This window comes from Aquarana catesbeiana, linkage group LG03, assembly GCF_042186555.1.
Source record: "Aquarana catesbeiana isolate 2022-GZ linkage group LG03, ASM4218655v1, whole genome shotgun sequence".
In the NCBI taxonomy this organism is placed as follows: domain Eukaryota; kingdom Metazoa; phylum Chordata; class Amphibia; order Anura; family Ranidae; genus Aquarana; species Aquarana catesbeiana.
This window is the reverse complement of record NC_133326.1, coordinates 237,407,647-237,426,335: the sequence shown is the minus strand read 5'-3', so window position 1 is coordinate 237,426,335 and position 18,689 is coordinate 237,407,647. Positions and strand designations below refer to the sequence as shown.

The following is an 18,689-nucleotide window of genomic DNA, read 5'->3' as shown; positions in this document are numbered from 1 at the left end:
GAAAGTGTGCCTAGTCTGTGCAATGCTGTACCCTACGCTAAAACTCAACTAGTGTATGGTAGCGCTCAAAACATTCACCAGTGCAAAGACCAGGATTGCCAGGACAGGAGGGACAATAATACCGGGTGTCACGCCTATATCCGCGCTTTCTGCAGACACGACATTTTCTTTGGGGGGCTCGTTGGATAGGGGTACTCGGGAGAACATAAGGAAAATGCCTCCCATGCAGCCGGCTTAGTGCATCTGATTGGGGAAGGTGATATGGAGCATCGTCTGGATACAGAAGGGCTCTGACGATCTCTTCCTGGAATTTAAGGAAGGATCCAGTCTGTCCTGAAGCTCTGTATAGCACATGAGCGTTCAGCAAAGCCAATTGAAATAAGTATACAGACACTTTTTTGTACCAGCGTCTGGCCTTACGGGCAACTAGGTACAGCGCCAACAACTGGTCGTTGAGGTCCACCCCTCCCATATTTTGGTTATATTCGTGGACACAGGAGTTTCTCCACAACACCAGTCGCCGTAGTAATTTGGACCGACGTGTCTGCATGAAGGGAGGTAAGAACGAAAACATTCTTATTGTCCCTCCACTTCATAGCGAGCAAATTATTACACTGCAAGCAGGCTCTCTCCCCCAGCCTAAGACAGGAATCTACAAGCCGCTGGGGAAAGCCCCAGCGATTAGGTCGCACAGTGCCACATGCTCCAATTTGATGATCAAAAAGGTGACTAAAAAGTGGCACGCTCGTGTAATAATTGCCCACATATAAATGGTACCCCTTTCCGAATAAGGGTGACACCAAGTCCCACACTATCTTGCCAGCGCTTCCAATGTAGTCAGGGCAGTTTGTCGGCTCTACGTGACTATCTTTGCCCTCGTAAACCATTAAACTACATGTATAGCCTGTGGCCCTGTCACAGAGCTTATACATCTTGACCCCGTATCTAGCACGCTTGCTGGGAAGGTACTGTTTGAATGACAAGCGGCCAGAAAATTTAATCAGGGACTCATCAACGCAGACAACTTGATGGGGAGTAAACAAGTCTGCAAAACGTTGGTTGAAGTGGTTTACGAGGGGCCGAATTTTGTAGAGCCGATCGTATTCAGGGTCTCCACGAGGACGACAGAGTTCATTGTCATTGAAGTGCATGAACCGCAAAATCTGCTCGTATTGTGCCCTGGCCATGGAAGCAGAGAACACGGGCATATGGTAAATTGGGTCAGTGGACCAATATGACCGCAACTCACTCTTTTTATTTATGCCCATGTTGAGGGAAAGGCCCAGAAAGATCTTAAATTCTGAGACCGTAATTGGTCTCCAATCTCTGGCAAGGGAGGACTGGGGATTAGCGGCGATGTGTTGACCAGCGTATAAATTGCTCTGGTCCACAATAGATCTATAGAGATCTTCGGTGAAAAACAGTGAATAAAAATCCAGTGGCGTAAAATCAACTGTTTCCACCTGAATTCCGGGTTGGCCAGTGAATGGGGGAAGTACGGGTGCTGCAGAAGTGGTGGGTTCCCAATTCGGATTGGTGAATGCAGCAGGAAGGGCACTATGGGCACGATGGGCCTGTGTTTGTCTTCTTGGTGGCAGCGGGACAATAGTAGTGCTTGCCACCTCACCAGCTTGAACTGCACTTATGGGACTCACCACGTCACCACGTGATACTGCAGTGCTGGATGTATGACCAGGGTGTACTAGGCCGCTGGTGCTTGCCAGCTCACCAGAAGGAATAGCGGCGCTAGTACTTCTCTGCTCCATATGAGGGACCTGCGGTTCTTGCACTTCAAGGACAGAAGAAGAAGTTCGGGGTCTGGTACGCCTGACCTTAGCAGGGACCACAACTCCGTCGTCAGAGCTATCTGTCATGGAGCCGCTGTCCTTTACAGGATCGTATTCTGAGCCTGAATCTGACAGATGAGTGACTTCCTCTTCACTATCTGTCATGCTCAGAAACGTGTAGGCCTCTTCACTAGTGTACCTTCGATTTGCCGTTTTGGGCTCTAAATTTAGGGGTACGCTAGTGAGACTCACAGGCAAAAAAGCTCCTGACTATCAGCGACTGTATCAAAACGCTACCAAAAAATTGTTAGCGATTGCAGGAATCAGGCCTGACTCTGCGAACGCTGCAGTTATGTGTGCTTAGTGTTTTGTAAGTGTCAGTGATCAATCGATACTGCACTTGGGTGGGCTGGGCTGGGCCGAGGGGCAAAACGCAGGAGCAAGTAGGTATCTGGGCTGATCCCGCTACCACTGTGTTTTTGAGGACCCTAAACTGCTGGGGATGCTAGTATAGATCTGATCGGATCAGATATTGATCCGTTCAGATACTATACCACTAAAAAATTAATAAATAATGAAAAAATAATGTCCAGTAGTGATAATAAAACAATGCGGACCCCCCACCCGCGGGCAGGCAAGAACGTACCTGTAAGTCCTTTTGCCTGCCCGTGCCATTCTGCCGACGTACATCGTAGTGCGGCGGTCGGCAACTGGTTAAAAAAAAAAATTGATCTTTTGCAAAAATGTTTTACTTTATGCTTTAAAGTGGTTGTTAAGCCACTCTAACCTGTATACACCATCAGCACTGCCTCGTGTTGTAATATCCCCCTCTGTGTGTGATTTATAAAAATAAATGCTGCAAATACCTCATTTAACTGCCGAGATTGCGATCACATGACTGGCCAGCATTCTCCTTTTCTCCTCTGAGAGATGCAGTGGGTGGGGCTGAGATTCCCCTGCTGATGTCAGTCTGGAGGAGGGGAGGAGGAGAGAGATGGCTGGTCGTAATCTCGGCTCTTAAATTAGGTATTTACAGCATTCATATTTATAAATCATTCACAGAGGGGGAAACTGCAGTAAGGGGCAGTGTTGATGGTGTATACAGGTTAGTGTTATGAGAGCAGCAGGAGGGGGAAGGGGCAGTTCACACACAGTCAGAGAGGGGAGGGGGGAGGAGGACACAGGAGCAGAGAGGAGAGCAGATGTCAGGCTGCTGATGACAGAGGCGCATAAACTGACCACGGTGTCTGGTCTCAGAATCCATGATACACTGTGGTCAGTTTACAGAGGGGTGGGGAGAAACTGGTAGGATCAGCCAGGTTTTTTAGGTTACAAAAGTTACAGGGGGCCAAACGACACAGGACAAGCACGTTTTAAAGAAGCACGATCCATTTTTAATTTTTTGGGGTTAACAAACGCTTTAACCACTTCTATACTGGGCCGTAGACAAATAACACCGGCAGGAACATCTCCTCCCTCCGGGGCCTGCAGCGCGGCGATCGGGGATAAGGCGTGACCACAGCCAATCCCCGATCAGAGTAAAGAGCCAATGAAATTGGCTCATTACCACGTGACCAGCTGTGTCCAATCACAGCTGGTCACATGTGCTGTGCTCGTAATCGCAGCTCGTGCACGCCCCCAGGGGCACGCAGCGTCGCAATCAGGGACGAGGCGTGTCCCTCGGACACATCCCATCCCCGATCGGGTTAAACAGCCAATAAAATTGGCTCTTTACCACATGACTGGCTGTGTACAATCACAGCCTCTCACAAATTTCAACAAACGGCTGTAGTGACGTTTCCGGGTTCTCCTCCTCAGTGTGTGAGGAGGAGATCTAGAAGTAAAAAGTACAGTACAGTGCCTGATCTCCCCCCAAATAAAGAGAACCTGTCACCAGCATCAGAGTACCTGTCACCAGCCCCAGAGTACCTGTCACAGCCCATCATAGTGCCTGAGTACCTGTCACCAGCCAATCAGAGTACCCGAGTACCTGTCACCAGCCCATTGGAGTACCTGAGTACCTATAACCAGCTCATCAGAGTACCTGAGTACCTGTCACCAGCCCATCAAAGTCCTCGAGTACCTGTCACCAGCCCATCAAAGTCCTCGAGTACCTGTCACCAGCCCATCAGAGTACCCGAGTGCCTGTCTTCAGCCCATCAGAGTATCCCAAGTATCTGTCTCCAACTCATCAGAGTACCCAAGTACCTGTCATCAGCCCATGCCTCATAGAATATACGTTGGGGTGTTTGCTTTTCAAAATTGGGTCATTTTGTGGGTGTTTCAATTGTCCTAGTGCTCCAGGACCTTCAAAAGTGTGATAGGTAGTTATGAAATTTTAGATGTGTAATTTATGCTCCTAGAATGCCTGATGATGCTCCCTGCATGTTGGGAGTCTTTATGTGGCCTGGCTGTGTAAAAGTTTCACATATATGGTATGCTCAGTAGTAGCAGAATGTATTTTGGGGTGTAATTGGAAGTATGCTTATGCGTGTGTGAGAAATAACTTGTTATTATGACAATTCTGTGTAAAAATAAAAAATGAATTTCTTAATTTTCCCAAGATTTGTGGGAAAAAATACAACTTCAAAAAACTCACCATGCCTCTTACTAAATACCTTGGATTGTCTACTTTCCAAAAAGGGGTCATTTTGGGGGTATTTGTACTGTCCTGACATTTCACAGCCTCAAGAACTGAGATAGGCAGTCAGTACATCAGGTGTGATCAATTTTGAATGATTTGCACCATAGCGTGAAGACTATCATTTTCACACAGACCAAATAATATACACTAATTTGAGTTATTTTTACCAAAGATAGATATAAATTTTGGCCCAAATTTATGAACACAAATTACTTATTTTTATACTTATACTTATTTTTTTAATAGAAACTAAAAAAGCGTATTTTTTTTATTTTTTATTTTTGCTCTTTTTTTACTTATATCACAAAAAAAAAAAAAAAAAAAAACCTAGAGGTGATTAAATATGTGAAAAAAAAAAACTCTAAAAATGTTGTTTGGGTACAGTGTTGCATGACTGAGTAATTCTCATTCAAAATGTGAGAGTGCTGAAAGCTAAAAATTGATCTGGGCAGGAAGGGGGTATAAGTGCCCTGTATTGAAGTGGTAAAAACAAATCCAATAACAAATGTAAAAAATTTAATTTCTTCATCAATTTAGGCCAATATGTATTCTGCTACATATTTTTGGTAAAAAAAAAAATCCCAATAAGCATATATTGATTGGTTTGCGCAAAAGTTATAGGGTCTACAAACTAGGGGATATTTTTATTTATTTTTATTGATATGTTTTGTTAGTAATGGTGGCGAGCAGCGATTTATAGCAGGACTGAGATATTGTGGAGGACAAATTGGGCACCTGACACTTTTGACACTTTTTTTGTGGACCAGTGACAATAATACAGTGATCAGTGCTAAAAATATGCACTGTCACTGTACTAATGACACTGGCAAGGAAGGGGTTAACATCAGGGGCAAACAACGGGTGAACTGTGTGCCTAGCTAATGTTTCAGTGTAGTGGGGGAGGAGCTTTTACTAGTGGAAGGCATGGATCAGTGTTCCTGCTTTACAAAAACACAAGATCCATGCCTTCTATACTTGTTTACATAGGCAGACTGCCATTCTGCCAGGTCTACCAAACGATCAGTGGGTGCTGGCAGACATCGGGTCTGCCGCACCCACTGACCAGCTCCCGCTATGTAAAATCACAGCGGGATAGAGCCCCCGGCACCGCACTCGTGCCCAAAACCCGTAAGTACAGAATCTCATATATATATATATATAGATAGATAGATAGATAGATAGATAGATAGATAGATAGATAGATAGATAGATAGATAGATATACATAATTCTGCACAGCGCGGCCACCCTGTAGCAGTAAATGTACTATGGGGAGGTCAGGAATTAGTTAAGAGGGAGGGCTCTGGATTAGGGGGGGGGTTTATCATAAAATCTGCTTTTTTTTTTTTTTTCTCCTTTTGATGGGCTATGCAGTTGTAGTATTTTAACTGGAATGGTGTTTTGTAAATTCTGAGACATTGTTACAGATATTTTCTAAAATTGCTTAACTGTGCCTTTTGGATGGACTTATTTGTATTGTAGTAACTTTTTCCATAATAAAAATAACTGATTTTAAAAAAGAATTGCTTAATTATTATTTGGTACATAAATGTTATCTGCCATGGGATTTGTAATTCTGTCCAGCGAGATTTGTTAACCGGGCATCCCTGTCAGAAAGCATAGCCAGCTAATTATCACCTACCACAGGAGCAGGAGAGTGTTTTTCCTTATCTTCTACTGTCTGAAAGAATTTATAACAGGGATGCACCCATACCAGTTTTTTAAGACTATGAGTACCAATACCAATGTATGTGTGTGTGTGATCCGCCATTTTTGAGTAGCAGGCGTTAAGCGCACTGCTGGCGGCTCACTCACACTTTATTTGGGTACAGTGTTGCACGACTACGCAATTTTCAGTTAAAGTAATGCAGTACCGTATTGCAAAAACTGGCCTGGTGAAGAAGAAGTAAATCTTCCGTAGCTGAAGTGGTTAAGGCAGCGGTTAGCCTGCATTTTAAACTGCATCCAATTTGCATGGCATGTGAACCAAACCGGCTTTCTTTAGACCTGGTTCATATATGTGCGGACCAGCCGATTTTCACTCCGGTTCAGGTGTGATTTCCAGTGTCATTCATTTTAAAAATTTGCACCTGAAGCGCACCTGAAGTGCTCAACAAAATTGCACTGAACTCTTTTTACTAATCTCACTGAAACCGGGCCCGCACATATGTGAACCTAGTCTTAGTGGCAGTTCACACATATGCAATGTCACCGCACTGCTGTGCAAATCACATGCGATGTCTGTGCGATGCAAATTCGAATTTAGCCATACACATTGTATAGCTGAATTTGCAACGCATTCAGACCAGAATTGTTTAGGACCATTTCTTTTGTTCGCACCAGAATCGGATCGCATGGATGTTCATACTGATGCGATCCAATTCTTGTCTGATTTGACAGTTCACACTGTGATATGCGAACAGATCTGGGCTTGTCATTAACTTTATATTGACCCCTGCAGCGGTTCGCATAGGGCAGTGTGAACTGCCTGCGAGAGACATTCGTTTGCGGGAACCCATACTGGAATCACACGGGTTCTCGCATCTCATATGTGTGAACCGGCACTTAGAGTCTGCAGACTTGAAGGTATCGGAACATTTGCAGGAGTACAAGTACTCCTGCAAATGCTTAGTATGGGCACCGGTATCCGTATTGGTGCAACGCTAATTTATAACATACATGTCTATAAAATGGGCATTAGAATTGAAGATAATTTGCTGATGTACAAAAGTAAAATGTGGCTTCTTTATTTAGTATTTGAATTGTTAACTTTATGCTTTTCATTCCAGCAAAACAAAGTCCAGCATTGTCAGCCATCAGCTTTATCCAATTTGCTGCTGTTTTACCAATCCAAGGAGCAAACACAGGATCTCTGTCAAACGAATTAGTCAAACTGCACTGTACGACACCGCCAAGAAGGTAGACTTGCATATGAGCACGCCAATTTAACATGCAATATATAGACTGCCTTATGAAAATAAAAATTTCAGAAAAATTTTAAACATTAACCTCAGCCATAGTTCTGGTAATTTTAATCATGAAAATAGTGCATTGAGAGTGGTTGTTGTAAGCTTAAAGCGGAGTTCCACCCAAAAGTGGAACTTCCGCTCATCTGATTCCTCCCCCCCTCTGATGCCACAATTGGCACATTTCGGGGGGGGGGGGGGACAGGATACCTGTCTTTAACAGGTATCCTTTCCTACTTCCGGGAGCCTCAGCCGTGGCTATTGACGTCACGGCTGGGGCTCCCTCCTCTTCCCTCCTCCTTCCCCTGTTGCCGGGACAGTAGGAGAGAGGAGCGGGCCTCGCGCATGCGCAGTAGGGTTCCCGGCATGAAGCCGAAAGGCTACACTGCCAGGTACCTTTACCCACAATGGCGGTGGCATCACCCAACAGCTGATGGAAACATCAGCTGCGGTGCCGACATTGCTGGACTCCAGGACAGGTAAATGTCCTATTATTAAAAGCCAGCAGCTGCAGTATGTGTAGCTGCTGTTTTTTTATTTTATCTTTTTGAGCGGACCTCCACTTTAAAGGAAAAAAAATGCTCCTGTCCCAAGGCACAGTGCTTTTGCCATGTCAATTGTCCCTTTCTATGTTCTACATTACCGGGCTGTTCCTGCCTGTTCCTGTCTTCCCCTCTGTAAACTGACCATCTTTATCATGGCTGCTGATCTCTAAAAGCGTGGTCAGTTTACATGCCTCTGTCATGCATCATCCCCGTCAGTTCCGTAGCCTGTGTGAGAACCGATCTCCCTCCTCTCCTCCCTGTGTAATTCTATTCCCCGCAGCTGCTCCAGTGCTTGTAAAGTAAAGAAGCATCTATTATTTACTTTGATCCTCTCTGTTTTATGTCCCTGTTTAGTACAGTATGTGTGTTTTCCTAAAATTATAATGCACACCTTCTTTGCAGATCCCTGCTGTGCTGTCATGTGACCTCCCTCTGCTGGCTTGGATTCATCATGGGGGAATCTTAGCCCCTCCCACTGTACTCACTCAGGAAGAGAAGCGGAGGGAGGTCACATGACAGGAAAGCAGTGCTCTGCAAAAAAGGTATTTAGCATTATAATTTTAGGAAAACACACACACATATACTGTACTGAACAGGGACCTAAAACAGAGAGAATCAAAGTAATAATACATGTGACTTTACCAACCACTTGAAGGACTTTGTATCCTTAAATTTTAATCACTGTTGCATCAAACACTGTGTCCCCTGAGAGTTTCCCTCATAGAGGGCACAGTCTATTACACAACAAAATATTTAGCCCTTTGGCGAACTTTGAGACTAGGGATGAGCTTGATGATCGGGTTGAACAAACGTTGTGTGCCGTTCACCAAAGAGCGAACATTACGGGGCATTTGTGGAAAATTTGAGCGGTGCAGAACGCCCCATAATGCACTGTGAGATCGCAGTGCATTGCTGTATGATGATTGGCCAAAGAATGCACCTGACCTGCATACTTTGGCCAATCCCAGCGCCCTCTGCTAAGAGAGCCATAATTGGCCAAAGGCAGGGTGCCAATCATGGCTCAGCGGGACTAAGTCCAAGCCCACACTATATAAGGCTGCCTACACGGCGGCCCTGTGTAGTGTGTTTGGTGTGGACGGAGAGATAGCTTGATTTAGATTAAGCAGGCAGGTTATTCAGTTAGTGGCAGTGTATATATATATATATATATATATATATATATATATATATATATACATACTCTGCATTTAGCATAGACTATAAATTCAGTGTTTACTCTATATTCAGTCTATATTCAGTCAGTGCAGGCAGTGTATTAATATATATATATATATATATATATATATATATATATATTACAGACCAGTTAGCCTAACATCAGTAGTATGTAAACTCTTGGCGGGAATGATAAGGGACTATATACAAGATTGCAGTAATGAGAACGGTATCATTAGCAGTAATCAGCGTGGATTCATGAAGAATCGTTCTTGCAAAACCAATCTATTAACCTTCTATGAGGAGGTGAGTTGCCATCTAGATAAAAGAAGGCCCGTAGACGTGGTGTATCTGGATTTTGCAAAAGCATTTGACACAGTTCCCCATAAACGTTTACTGTACAAAATAAGGTCCGTTGATATGGACCATAGGGTGAGTACATGGATTGAAAACTGGCTACAAGGGCGAGTTCAGAGGGTAGTGATAAATGGGGAGTACTCGATATGGTCAGGGGTGGGAAATGGGGTCCCTCACGGTTCTGTTCTGGGACCAATCCTATTTAATTTATTCATAAACGACCTGGAGGATGGGGTAAACAGTTCAATCTCTGTATTTGCGGACGATACTAAGCTAAGCAGGGCAATAACTTCTCGCAGGATGTGGAAACCTTGCAAAAAGATCTGAACAAATGAATGGGGTGGGCAACTACATGGAAAATAAGGTTCAATGCAGAAAAATGTAAAATAATGCATTTGGGTGGCAAAAATATGAATGCAATCTATACATTGGGGGGAGAACCTCTGGGGGAATCTAGGATGGAAAAGGACCTGGGGGTCCTAGTAGATGATAGACTAAGCAATGGCATGCAATGCCAAGCTGCTGCTAACAAAGCAAACAGAATATTGGCATGCATTAAAAAGGGGATCAACTCCAGAGATAAAACGATAATTCTCCCACTGCAAGACTCTGGTCCAGCCGCACCTAGAGCATGCTGTCCAGTTCTGGGCACCAGTCCTCAGGAAGGATGTACTGAAATGGAGCGACTACAAAGAAGGGCAACAAAACTAATAAATGGTCTGTTATGAGGAAAGGTTGCGAGCACTTAACTTATTCTCTCTGGAGAAGAGACGCTTGAGTGGAGATATAATTTCAATATACAAGTACTATACTGGTGACCCCACAATAGGGATAAATTTTTTTCGCAGAAGGGAGTTTAACAAGACTCATGGCCACTCATTAAAATTAGAAGAAAAGAGGTTTAACCTTAAAATAGGTAGATGGTTCTTTACTGTAAGAGCGGCAAGGATGTGGAATTCCCTTCCACAGGTGGTGGTCTCAGCGGGGGCATCGATAGTTTCAAGAAACTATTAGGTAAGCACATGAACGACCACAACATACAGGGATATACAGGGATATACAATGTAATACTGACATATAATCACACACATAGGTTGGACTTGATGGACTTGTGTCTTTTTCAACCTCACCTACTATGTAACTATGTAATACAGTGCAGAGTATACAGTGGGGTTTATTTAGTAAGGGCAAATCCACTTTGCCCTGCAAGTGCACTTAAAAGTGCACTGAAAAGTGCACTTGGAAGTAAAGTCACTATAGATCCGAGGGGGATATGCAAGCAAAATAAAAAACAGCATTTTAGTTTGCATATGATTGGATGATAAAATCAGCAGAGCTTCCTCTCATTTCAGATCTACCCCTTAAATCTACCCCTTAGATTTAGAACGACTGCACTTCCATGTGCACTTGCAGTGCAAAGTGGATTTACCATAAATAACCCCTAGTGTACAGTTTCTACTACACTTCTGGAGGTGTACACAGTACATATAGTATTTGACAGCAGGGCCTGTTCCTGCACTCACCAAGAGTAACTGTGAAGGGGTTACAGTGTTCTGGTACCACCAACACCTAAGGCCCAATTTTATGCAGAGTATATAGGGCAGGCCTTATAGTATATATACTGTTCAGAGTATACAGTATAGTGCCTGGGGGCCTGGGGGACCCCCACGCCATTTTTTAAAAAAATTTGGGTGCGGGGTTCCCCTTAATATCCATACCAGACCCAAAGGGTCTGGTAATGGACTGGGTTTTTTTCAATGATTTTCATCTATATTGCTGGGACCCGACAATACATTATAGCCGCGAGCAGTTTTCAATTACTTTTTTCCTTTAGAAATGTGATTTTGCTGTGTTATGATTCTAAACACGGAAAAACTGCACCACTTTGCAGGCATACTATAGACACCCTCCAGGCACAATATTTAAAGGTATATTTCATTTTTATTGTTTCAGTTTAAGCATTATTAAAATCACTGTTCCCGAAAAAAACTTTTTTTGCATTGATACATGTCCCTTGGGGCAAGACCCGGGTCCCCAAACACTTTTTATGGCAATAACTTGCATATAAGCCTTTAAAATTTAGCACTTTTGCTTTTTCGTGTTTGTGTCCCATAGACTTCAACAGTGTTCGCGTTTTCGAACAAATTTTTTGCCTGTTCGCATGTTCTGCTGCGAACCGAACCGGGGGGGGGGTGTTTGGCTCATCCCTATTTGAGACAGTTTGGGTCTGCTTAGATCTACAGGTCTGGTAGTGGAGGGTCGGCTTTCAAAGAGTCTGCTGCAAGGGATAGGGGTCCATAATGTGGGCTGAGTATTTTCTCCTGCCACTGACTGGGTCTCTGCGGGCTTAGAACATCTTGTTTCCCACTCCTCCTCCTCGGAACTCTCCTCAGAGGATGACCATGCAAACAGTCGCTCCAAAGACCCAAACTTCTCCAGTATTCTGGGGGAACCCCAATCAATGACCCGGCCCTCACTTACCTCTTCCAGCTCACCTGGAGCTACACCTCCCTCCAGCATGGGCTCCTTCTGGAGAGGCACAGCAATTGACTTAGAGCAGGCCAGCTCGTCACGGATGTCATCCGGCTCCTGCACAATGGCACGTGTGCTGCAGCGTCCTCTTCGCAACATATGTCCAGTATCTTCGCGGAGGAGTCTCCAGGCCGCAACACCTCTCCGCCTTTGGTTGGTGATCTCTGGCCCTCTCCAGCCTTCCTTCGGCTGTGGCATACAAAGTCCTGAAAGCAGGTTTACATTGTAATACCTTAAATCCTGCTGAACAGGTCCCAGCCTGGTTAGTTGCTCCCCACGATGGACGCACCGGGCCCAAGCATTCACTCCTGTCGTTGGGATCCAGCACTTGGGACAGAGTAGACACAGTCGCTCCACTCCTTCAATCACCCCCAAGACGAGCCCTCCGCGAATCTCCAGCCAAATGCCAGTGTCTACCAGCGCCCGCTCCTGCATGTCAGGTAACCACTGGGCATCAGCCGATTACCCTCTGCCATCTTCAGCTGCCTCGTGGTGTCTGCTGCTAGATGGAACTTGTTAGCTTCCTCCAGGGCGTGGCTCCGCCCTCCAACTCCCCGTCTGCTCGGCGCCTTAGGAACTGATAATCAGGCTCCATTTTGCACATGCTGCGTTAACCCCTTGTGGGACAAGCTGGAGTTAGTAGGCATGCTGATGCTAGCAGGTTTGGCCCAGACATGTTGCTCGGTGCAAACTGCGCCACAGTAATGTATTGTTGCCTATAGCAACAATAAAGTCAACTACCAATGCCTCCTTGTAAAGGACTGACTTAAAATAGTGCCACCCTAAGGCATCCCCAAGCTGCTTCCTATCACCCGGAGTAACAGTAGTCATTCTCACACACACTTTACTGTTGTCAAGCAGGAGTTTGGAGTAAAGTTTTCTGTAATCCAGTGGTAAATGTCCACGCCATGCAGAGCGCTGGACATATTTGTAATCCACGGGCACGATCGCCCGCCGTGGTTGCCACGGGTGACGGCACATATTTTACAGTTACTGAATTGCAGGACAGGTACAAGTGTCCGCCCCAGCATGGGTTGGAATGACTGGGTAGCAGGAACAGCAATATTGACAATCCTGGATGGTTGCTATTGACAAGGGCACTTGTAAAAGCTGAATTGCAGGCAAACACACAGTCTTTTTCCCTGTTTGATTCCTCTATGTAATAGGACAAGCAAAGTCCCCCCTCTTCTGCATTGCTAGGGGTGACGGCCAGCTGGTTAACCATGATGGTGGATCTCGGTGGGACCTCCAAAATGTAGCGGGGGGCCCCCATGGGGTCGCTGCGTGTTTCAACATCCACACATTTCACCCTGCTGGTCATACATCCATTTTGCCATACTTTCACAGACAAGGAACAGTCTCTTGCTTGTTTTTGTTGTTTTTTTTATTAGGGGATTAAACTTGGATGGGGAAAGGGACATGGGATGCCCAAATGAATACTTCTCAATGAAAGTCAATGTTGGTTGAGTCTAAATTTGACAGTCTCTTACTCTGCACATCTCCTCCAGCACACAACTTGAGATCACTTGCTTTCCTTCACTATCCAAATTTAGGTTCCTGTCACCGTTAGCACATGGCTAGGCCTCACTCTGAATAAGTCCTACGTTTTCCTAATAGGCCTTTACAGGCAGGGGTCTGCAGTCACCTTTGTGTTAGCAACCGTTTTAGTTGAATAGATGTGCTAACTGACACTTGGCGGACTACTGATCCCAGCACGTCCAATGCAAATCCTGCCAGCCCTCGTGGCTACAACGACTTGACTCCAAAACAACACCACAGTCTCTCCCTCTGGCTCCACACCCAAATCCTGGCATGTTTCTCCCAGAGCTCCAGGCCTGAGTTCACCCCCCAGAAAGCGGGTTCCCTCAGACCACGACAGTCTTCCACCCAACAACTGCCCTCGACGACTGCCCCCATAACAGACTGACCATGGGTGTATATATAGGAGGCCTGCCCCCTGCCAATCCTAGTTGGGGATTGGTAAGGGCTCCCACATACACCCCATGTCACTCCAGCTCTCTGCCCTGCCTCTTTTCCAGAACCTTCTGAAAACCAGAGGAGGCACCCAAGAGCTGAAGCACATGTCAGTCACCTGCTGCTACACTAAACCATTTCCCTGCTCCCAGATCAAAAACAAACAGGCCTAGCTCACAGCATAGGCCTGCCTAAATTTACCTGCGCTGACAGTACAAAACAAACCCACTACTCTAGCACCTACCTACCTAAGGTAGAGGGTACTAAATATAAGAGAAAGACTTAAAACATAAAAAAAAGCCTGCCATAATTTGTCTCTTTTTCAAGATAAAAAGTAAGTTGGGCAACTGGGCAAGCACAACTTAAAAAGAGGATGTCTTTGGTTTTAGAGCATTGGTGGTACAATAAATCTTCATCTTGCCTTTATCCTGGAGTGCTGGTGATCTTTTCTACATATGTTCGGTTGACTACCATTTTATCACTTGCAGAAATGTATTTAAAAATAGGATAACTTTCTTGAATGACTGTGTATCTCTAGTACAAGCAACAATATTATTATTTGTAGAGCGTATTTCAATCACTGGCATTCATACATTTGCAACATAGTCACGAGATAGCTTATGTGATCAACATCACAAATTAGGAGAAGATGTAGGGAGATGTAACTACCAGTAACTCTAACAGCATATATTATTACACATTTATATTTTAACAGCCACAGAACATCAATACAGAGAAGAGAACGGTGCCAGAAAATGAGTGAAGCAACAAGTTTTTGTGTAAGTATTCTGAGTAACCTGAATATGATGTGTGCAGTAGCTTGTGGAGCTATATTTAAACATTGCAGTCTTAGGTTTGAAAAAAATATGACCCTTTTCCAGGCAACAGAAAATAATATGTTGTTGAAACTATATTCTAATGCCGCGTACACACGAGCGGACTTTACGGCAGACTTGGTCCGGCGTACTGGATTTCGTCGGACAATTCGATCGTGTGTGGGCTGCAGCGGACTTTGTTTGCTCACAAGTTGGACAGACTTAGATTTGAAACAAGTTTTAAATCTATCCGACGGACTCTTCTTTCTAGCAGACAAACCGGTCGTCTGTGTGCTAGTCCGACGAACTCAAACTGAAGCAATTACAAGACGGAAGCGCTCGGTCTGGTAAAACTAGCCTTCGTATTGAAGCTAGCACATTCCTCTTCTGTGATCTTTTAATACAGCGCTTTTTTTTTAAATTTATAATGCGAGAGGAAGTTGTTTTTCTGCTTTATATTCACACAGAGTTCTCACAAACTACTTTCTTCATGATTTATCCTCATGCCATGACTAATATGATATTTGTAAAAAGCCAGATCTCCATAAATAAAAAATTTTAAATTAGATTTTGGAATCATCTTTATTTTTTTTTTTTTTATTGATTTCAACACTTATCTATTTTACAATGTGTGCTAAATTATACCCACATTTTTTTTTTTTTTTCTTGTGGATTTTCAAGTTACCACAATAACCTTAATATTTTGTGTTGTTTTAATGAACCTTAATGAGGTTGTTGTCCCTTGTTCATTAGACATAGGGGGGTGTATTTTACAAAGGCAAATTCATTTTTCACTACAAGTGCAAATTCTACTTGGAATTGCACAGAAAGAGCATTTTGAAGTGCCTTCGCTGTGGATCTGAGGGGCACATGCAAGGAACCCCAAAAAAAAATAAACTTTTTATTGCACATGATTGTATGTTAAAATCAGCAGAGCTTCATTTCATTTCAGCTCTTCGCCTCAGATTTACAGCAACTGCACTTCCAACAAGTGCACTTGCTGTGCAATTTCTAAAGTGAACTTTTCACTAGTACTTTTCACTTGATATTAGAAATGATTTAGCCTTTTGTCAAAAACACACATAGGGGTTGATTTACTAAAGGGAAAAAACTGTGCACTTTGCAAAGAGCAGTTGCTCTAGAGCTTAGTAAATGAGCAGAAGCTCTGCTGACTTCCCTCATCCAATCATGTGCAAGAAAAAATGCTGTTTTGCAAATTTTCCTTGCACAGGATTGGGTACTCTTTGCAAAGTCAAGCCTTACCTCATTTATGAAGCTCTGGAGCAATTGCACTTGCAGAGGGCAACTGCCTTCTGCAACGTGCACAGTCTATTTGCTTTTCTTAAATCAACCCCATAGTCTTTTTGACCTGTACCTGCCTACTCCCAAACAAAATGGCGTTTTTGAATAAAAACACATAGTCAATAATGTAAGGTAACAAAAAAATCCATTTATTGTGTTAAAAAAAAAAATTAGGAAGGCAACACTGGAGACACTTTTAGAATCTGTGAAGCCTTTCGTCCCCCAGGACACACATCAAGTTTTAGGACAAGAAAATTGGTATCTTGCGACTAGGGAGCACAGGGAGCACAGTCAGACCAGACAGAAACCAGGCAATCACTTTCGAGTCTTCCATGGAGCCTTCCCTGCACGCTTCTCTGCAGCCTTCCTCGGAGGTTGTGCCTCTGGTGGTGTACTTGGGGCAGGAGGAGGAGGAGTGGCTTCATCTGCCAGATATGTGGTGGCAGTAAGCTCCCCTCTCAAGCCCTTCTGAAATGCCTGAAAAATCAGACCCTCACAGAGGAGGCGTTGGCCCTGTTCCAACTCCAGCAATCTCCTGGCTATATAGGTGCCATACGCCTCCTCTGCATTGGGTGGTGTACTCAGGATTTGGCTTGCTTCCCGTATAAGGGCTAGGGATTCCTGCTCAGTTTGTGTCATTCTCCTGGGCCTTTGGTGGAGAATGCGAAGGGGAGGCACCTGACACTCCGTGCGGCTTCTACTCGGCCCAGCCACAGCCTCCTCCTCTCTCCCACTGGGCAAGGCCCAGCCCTCCTGGCTGAGGTCATCCTGTGTCAAAAAAAGGGACATAGTTGTAATTTTGTGTTACGCAATCACACACAATTTTCAGCTCATGACTTGCAAATATAATTATCAACAAATAGTAAAGGCTATCTATTTGACACCACCATTATTTCAGGTGATCAACAATATCCGAAGTATATTTTTGGCCACTACTGTCTAGTGATATGTCTACATATTAATATTTGTGCTGAAGTCATTTTTTAGGAAGCACTTAAAAAATTAACACGTTAACATCATTAATAACATTTACACAATCACAAATTACACCAAAAAGGATACCTGGCTGAAGCTGGGCGCATCAACTTCATCAATGCTGAAAAAGGCCCAGTTCTTCCTGGGACTCCTCAGCTGGGGTGAAGGTGGATGGAAGGCTGGAGGGAAGAGTGGAGGGAAGGTTGGAGGGAAGGGTGGGGGGAAGGGTCGAAAGTGATTGCTTGGCTTTGGTCTGGTCATCCAGGAATCGCATTTTGTGATAGTACCACAACTTGGGTACATATACTTGGTCAGCTGCTGCACCGGATCTTAGCGACTCCTGGATTTTATTGTGTTCCCGCTTATACATGTTTCGCAAGATACCAATTTTCTTGTCCACAAACTTGAGGTCTGCCTGGGGGACTCGAGTCTTCACAAATTCTAAAAGTGTGCCCAGTGTTGCCTTCCTTACATCCCTATTATAATATAGTGGGTGTTTGACCTCCCACAGGTTTTTCTTTTCCTGATAGAGCTCAATAAATTGGGACAAAAATTCTTCCTCTTTAAAGGGATTCATTGTTTCTGAAAGACAAGACACCAAATCAAAACTAATGTCAGTCACAAATCACAGGATTATTTTGGTTTGTAATCTAGGGGACACATACATACACACACACACACACACACCAAACACACACACCCCCACTTTAATCTTACCTTCGTTTCTGACGCTCGCTACTTCCGCACGGACATACGTAGACCATCGTAATAGCTTTATATACACTGCGCATGTGTCATGCTCCGCCTGCGTCGCCTGCCCCTGACATTCTTTAGTACGATTTGTCCCCGCCCCTTCACTCTTCGTTGCGCAGTGGGAGTAGATAGAGAAAGATGGCGGAGAGAATCAGTGGAAGTAGCGCGGAGGAAAGCCCGGAGCCACAACCATCGACATCCCGGAGGAGATATAAGGCCACCAACATGGCTTTTGAAGAGATGGTGGAGATGGTGTCCATATTGAGAAGGGAGGACTACGATGGGAAAAAAGGACCGTACACACGACCGAATATGCGTAAGGACAAAATAATGTCCTCAATTGTCACCGCTCTAGAAGCAAAATTTGGCACTAAACGGTCGAAAGAACAATTGAGGAAGCGGTGGTCTGACATCAAAAGTCGGGAGCCAGAACAATATTGGCGAATAAAGAAGCAGCTTAAAAAAAGTAAGTACTTGTTGTGTTTTCCTATTGAGATACTTAACTTGCATGCTGATCCATATTTTTTAACTTTCTACAGCATCGTTCGTAAAGACCGTTCTTTGTAAAATACATATGATACTTTAGAAAATGACGTTATTTTTTCGCCAAATACGATGGGACAGGGTTGAACATACATTTATGTCTTGATAATTTGTCCAATTCCCACAATTTGTTGATGTGCTGTAGATGTGTTGGAAAATATAATGCTTCTTCAAAAATGATTCAGTGTAATGTAAGGACAGGACACAGCAGCTGTTTACACATCTGGACTCACGAGCACTGTAGTGTACTATGTGACCATAAATAAATTTTAGAGGGGTAATACACATAGGAGATCATTGAGGTGTCTGCATCTGTGAAAC

General features: G+C 44.2%; 1 protein-coding gene across 1 annotated transcript in view; it reads left to right on the top strand.

Annotated features, from left to right (window-relative positions):
- LOC141134510 (uncharacterized) overlaps positions 1 to 18,689 on the top strand; it is a 216,727-nt gene that overhangs the window by 135,184 nt on the left and 62,854 nt on the right. Inside the window, exons 7-8 of the mRNA XM_073624024.1 lie at positions 7,220 to 7,349; positions 14,696 to 14,759. Coding sequence (XP_073480125.1) covers positions 7,220 to 7,349; positions 14,696 to 14,759 — 194 coding nt within the window. The remainder of the gene's footprint in view (positions 1 to 7,219; positions 7,350 to 14,695; positions 14,760 to 18,689) is intronic.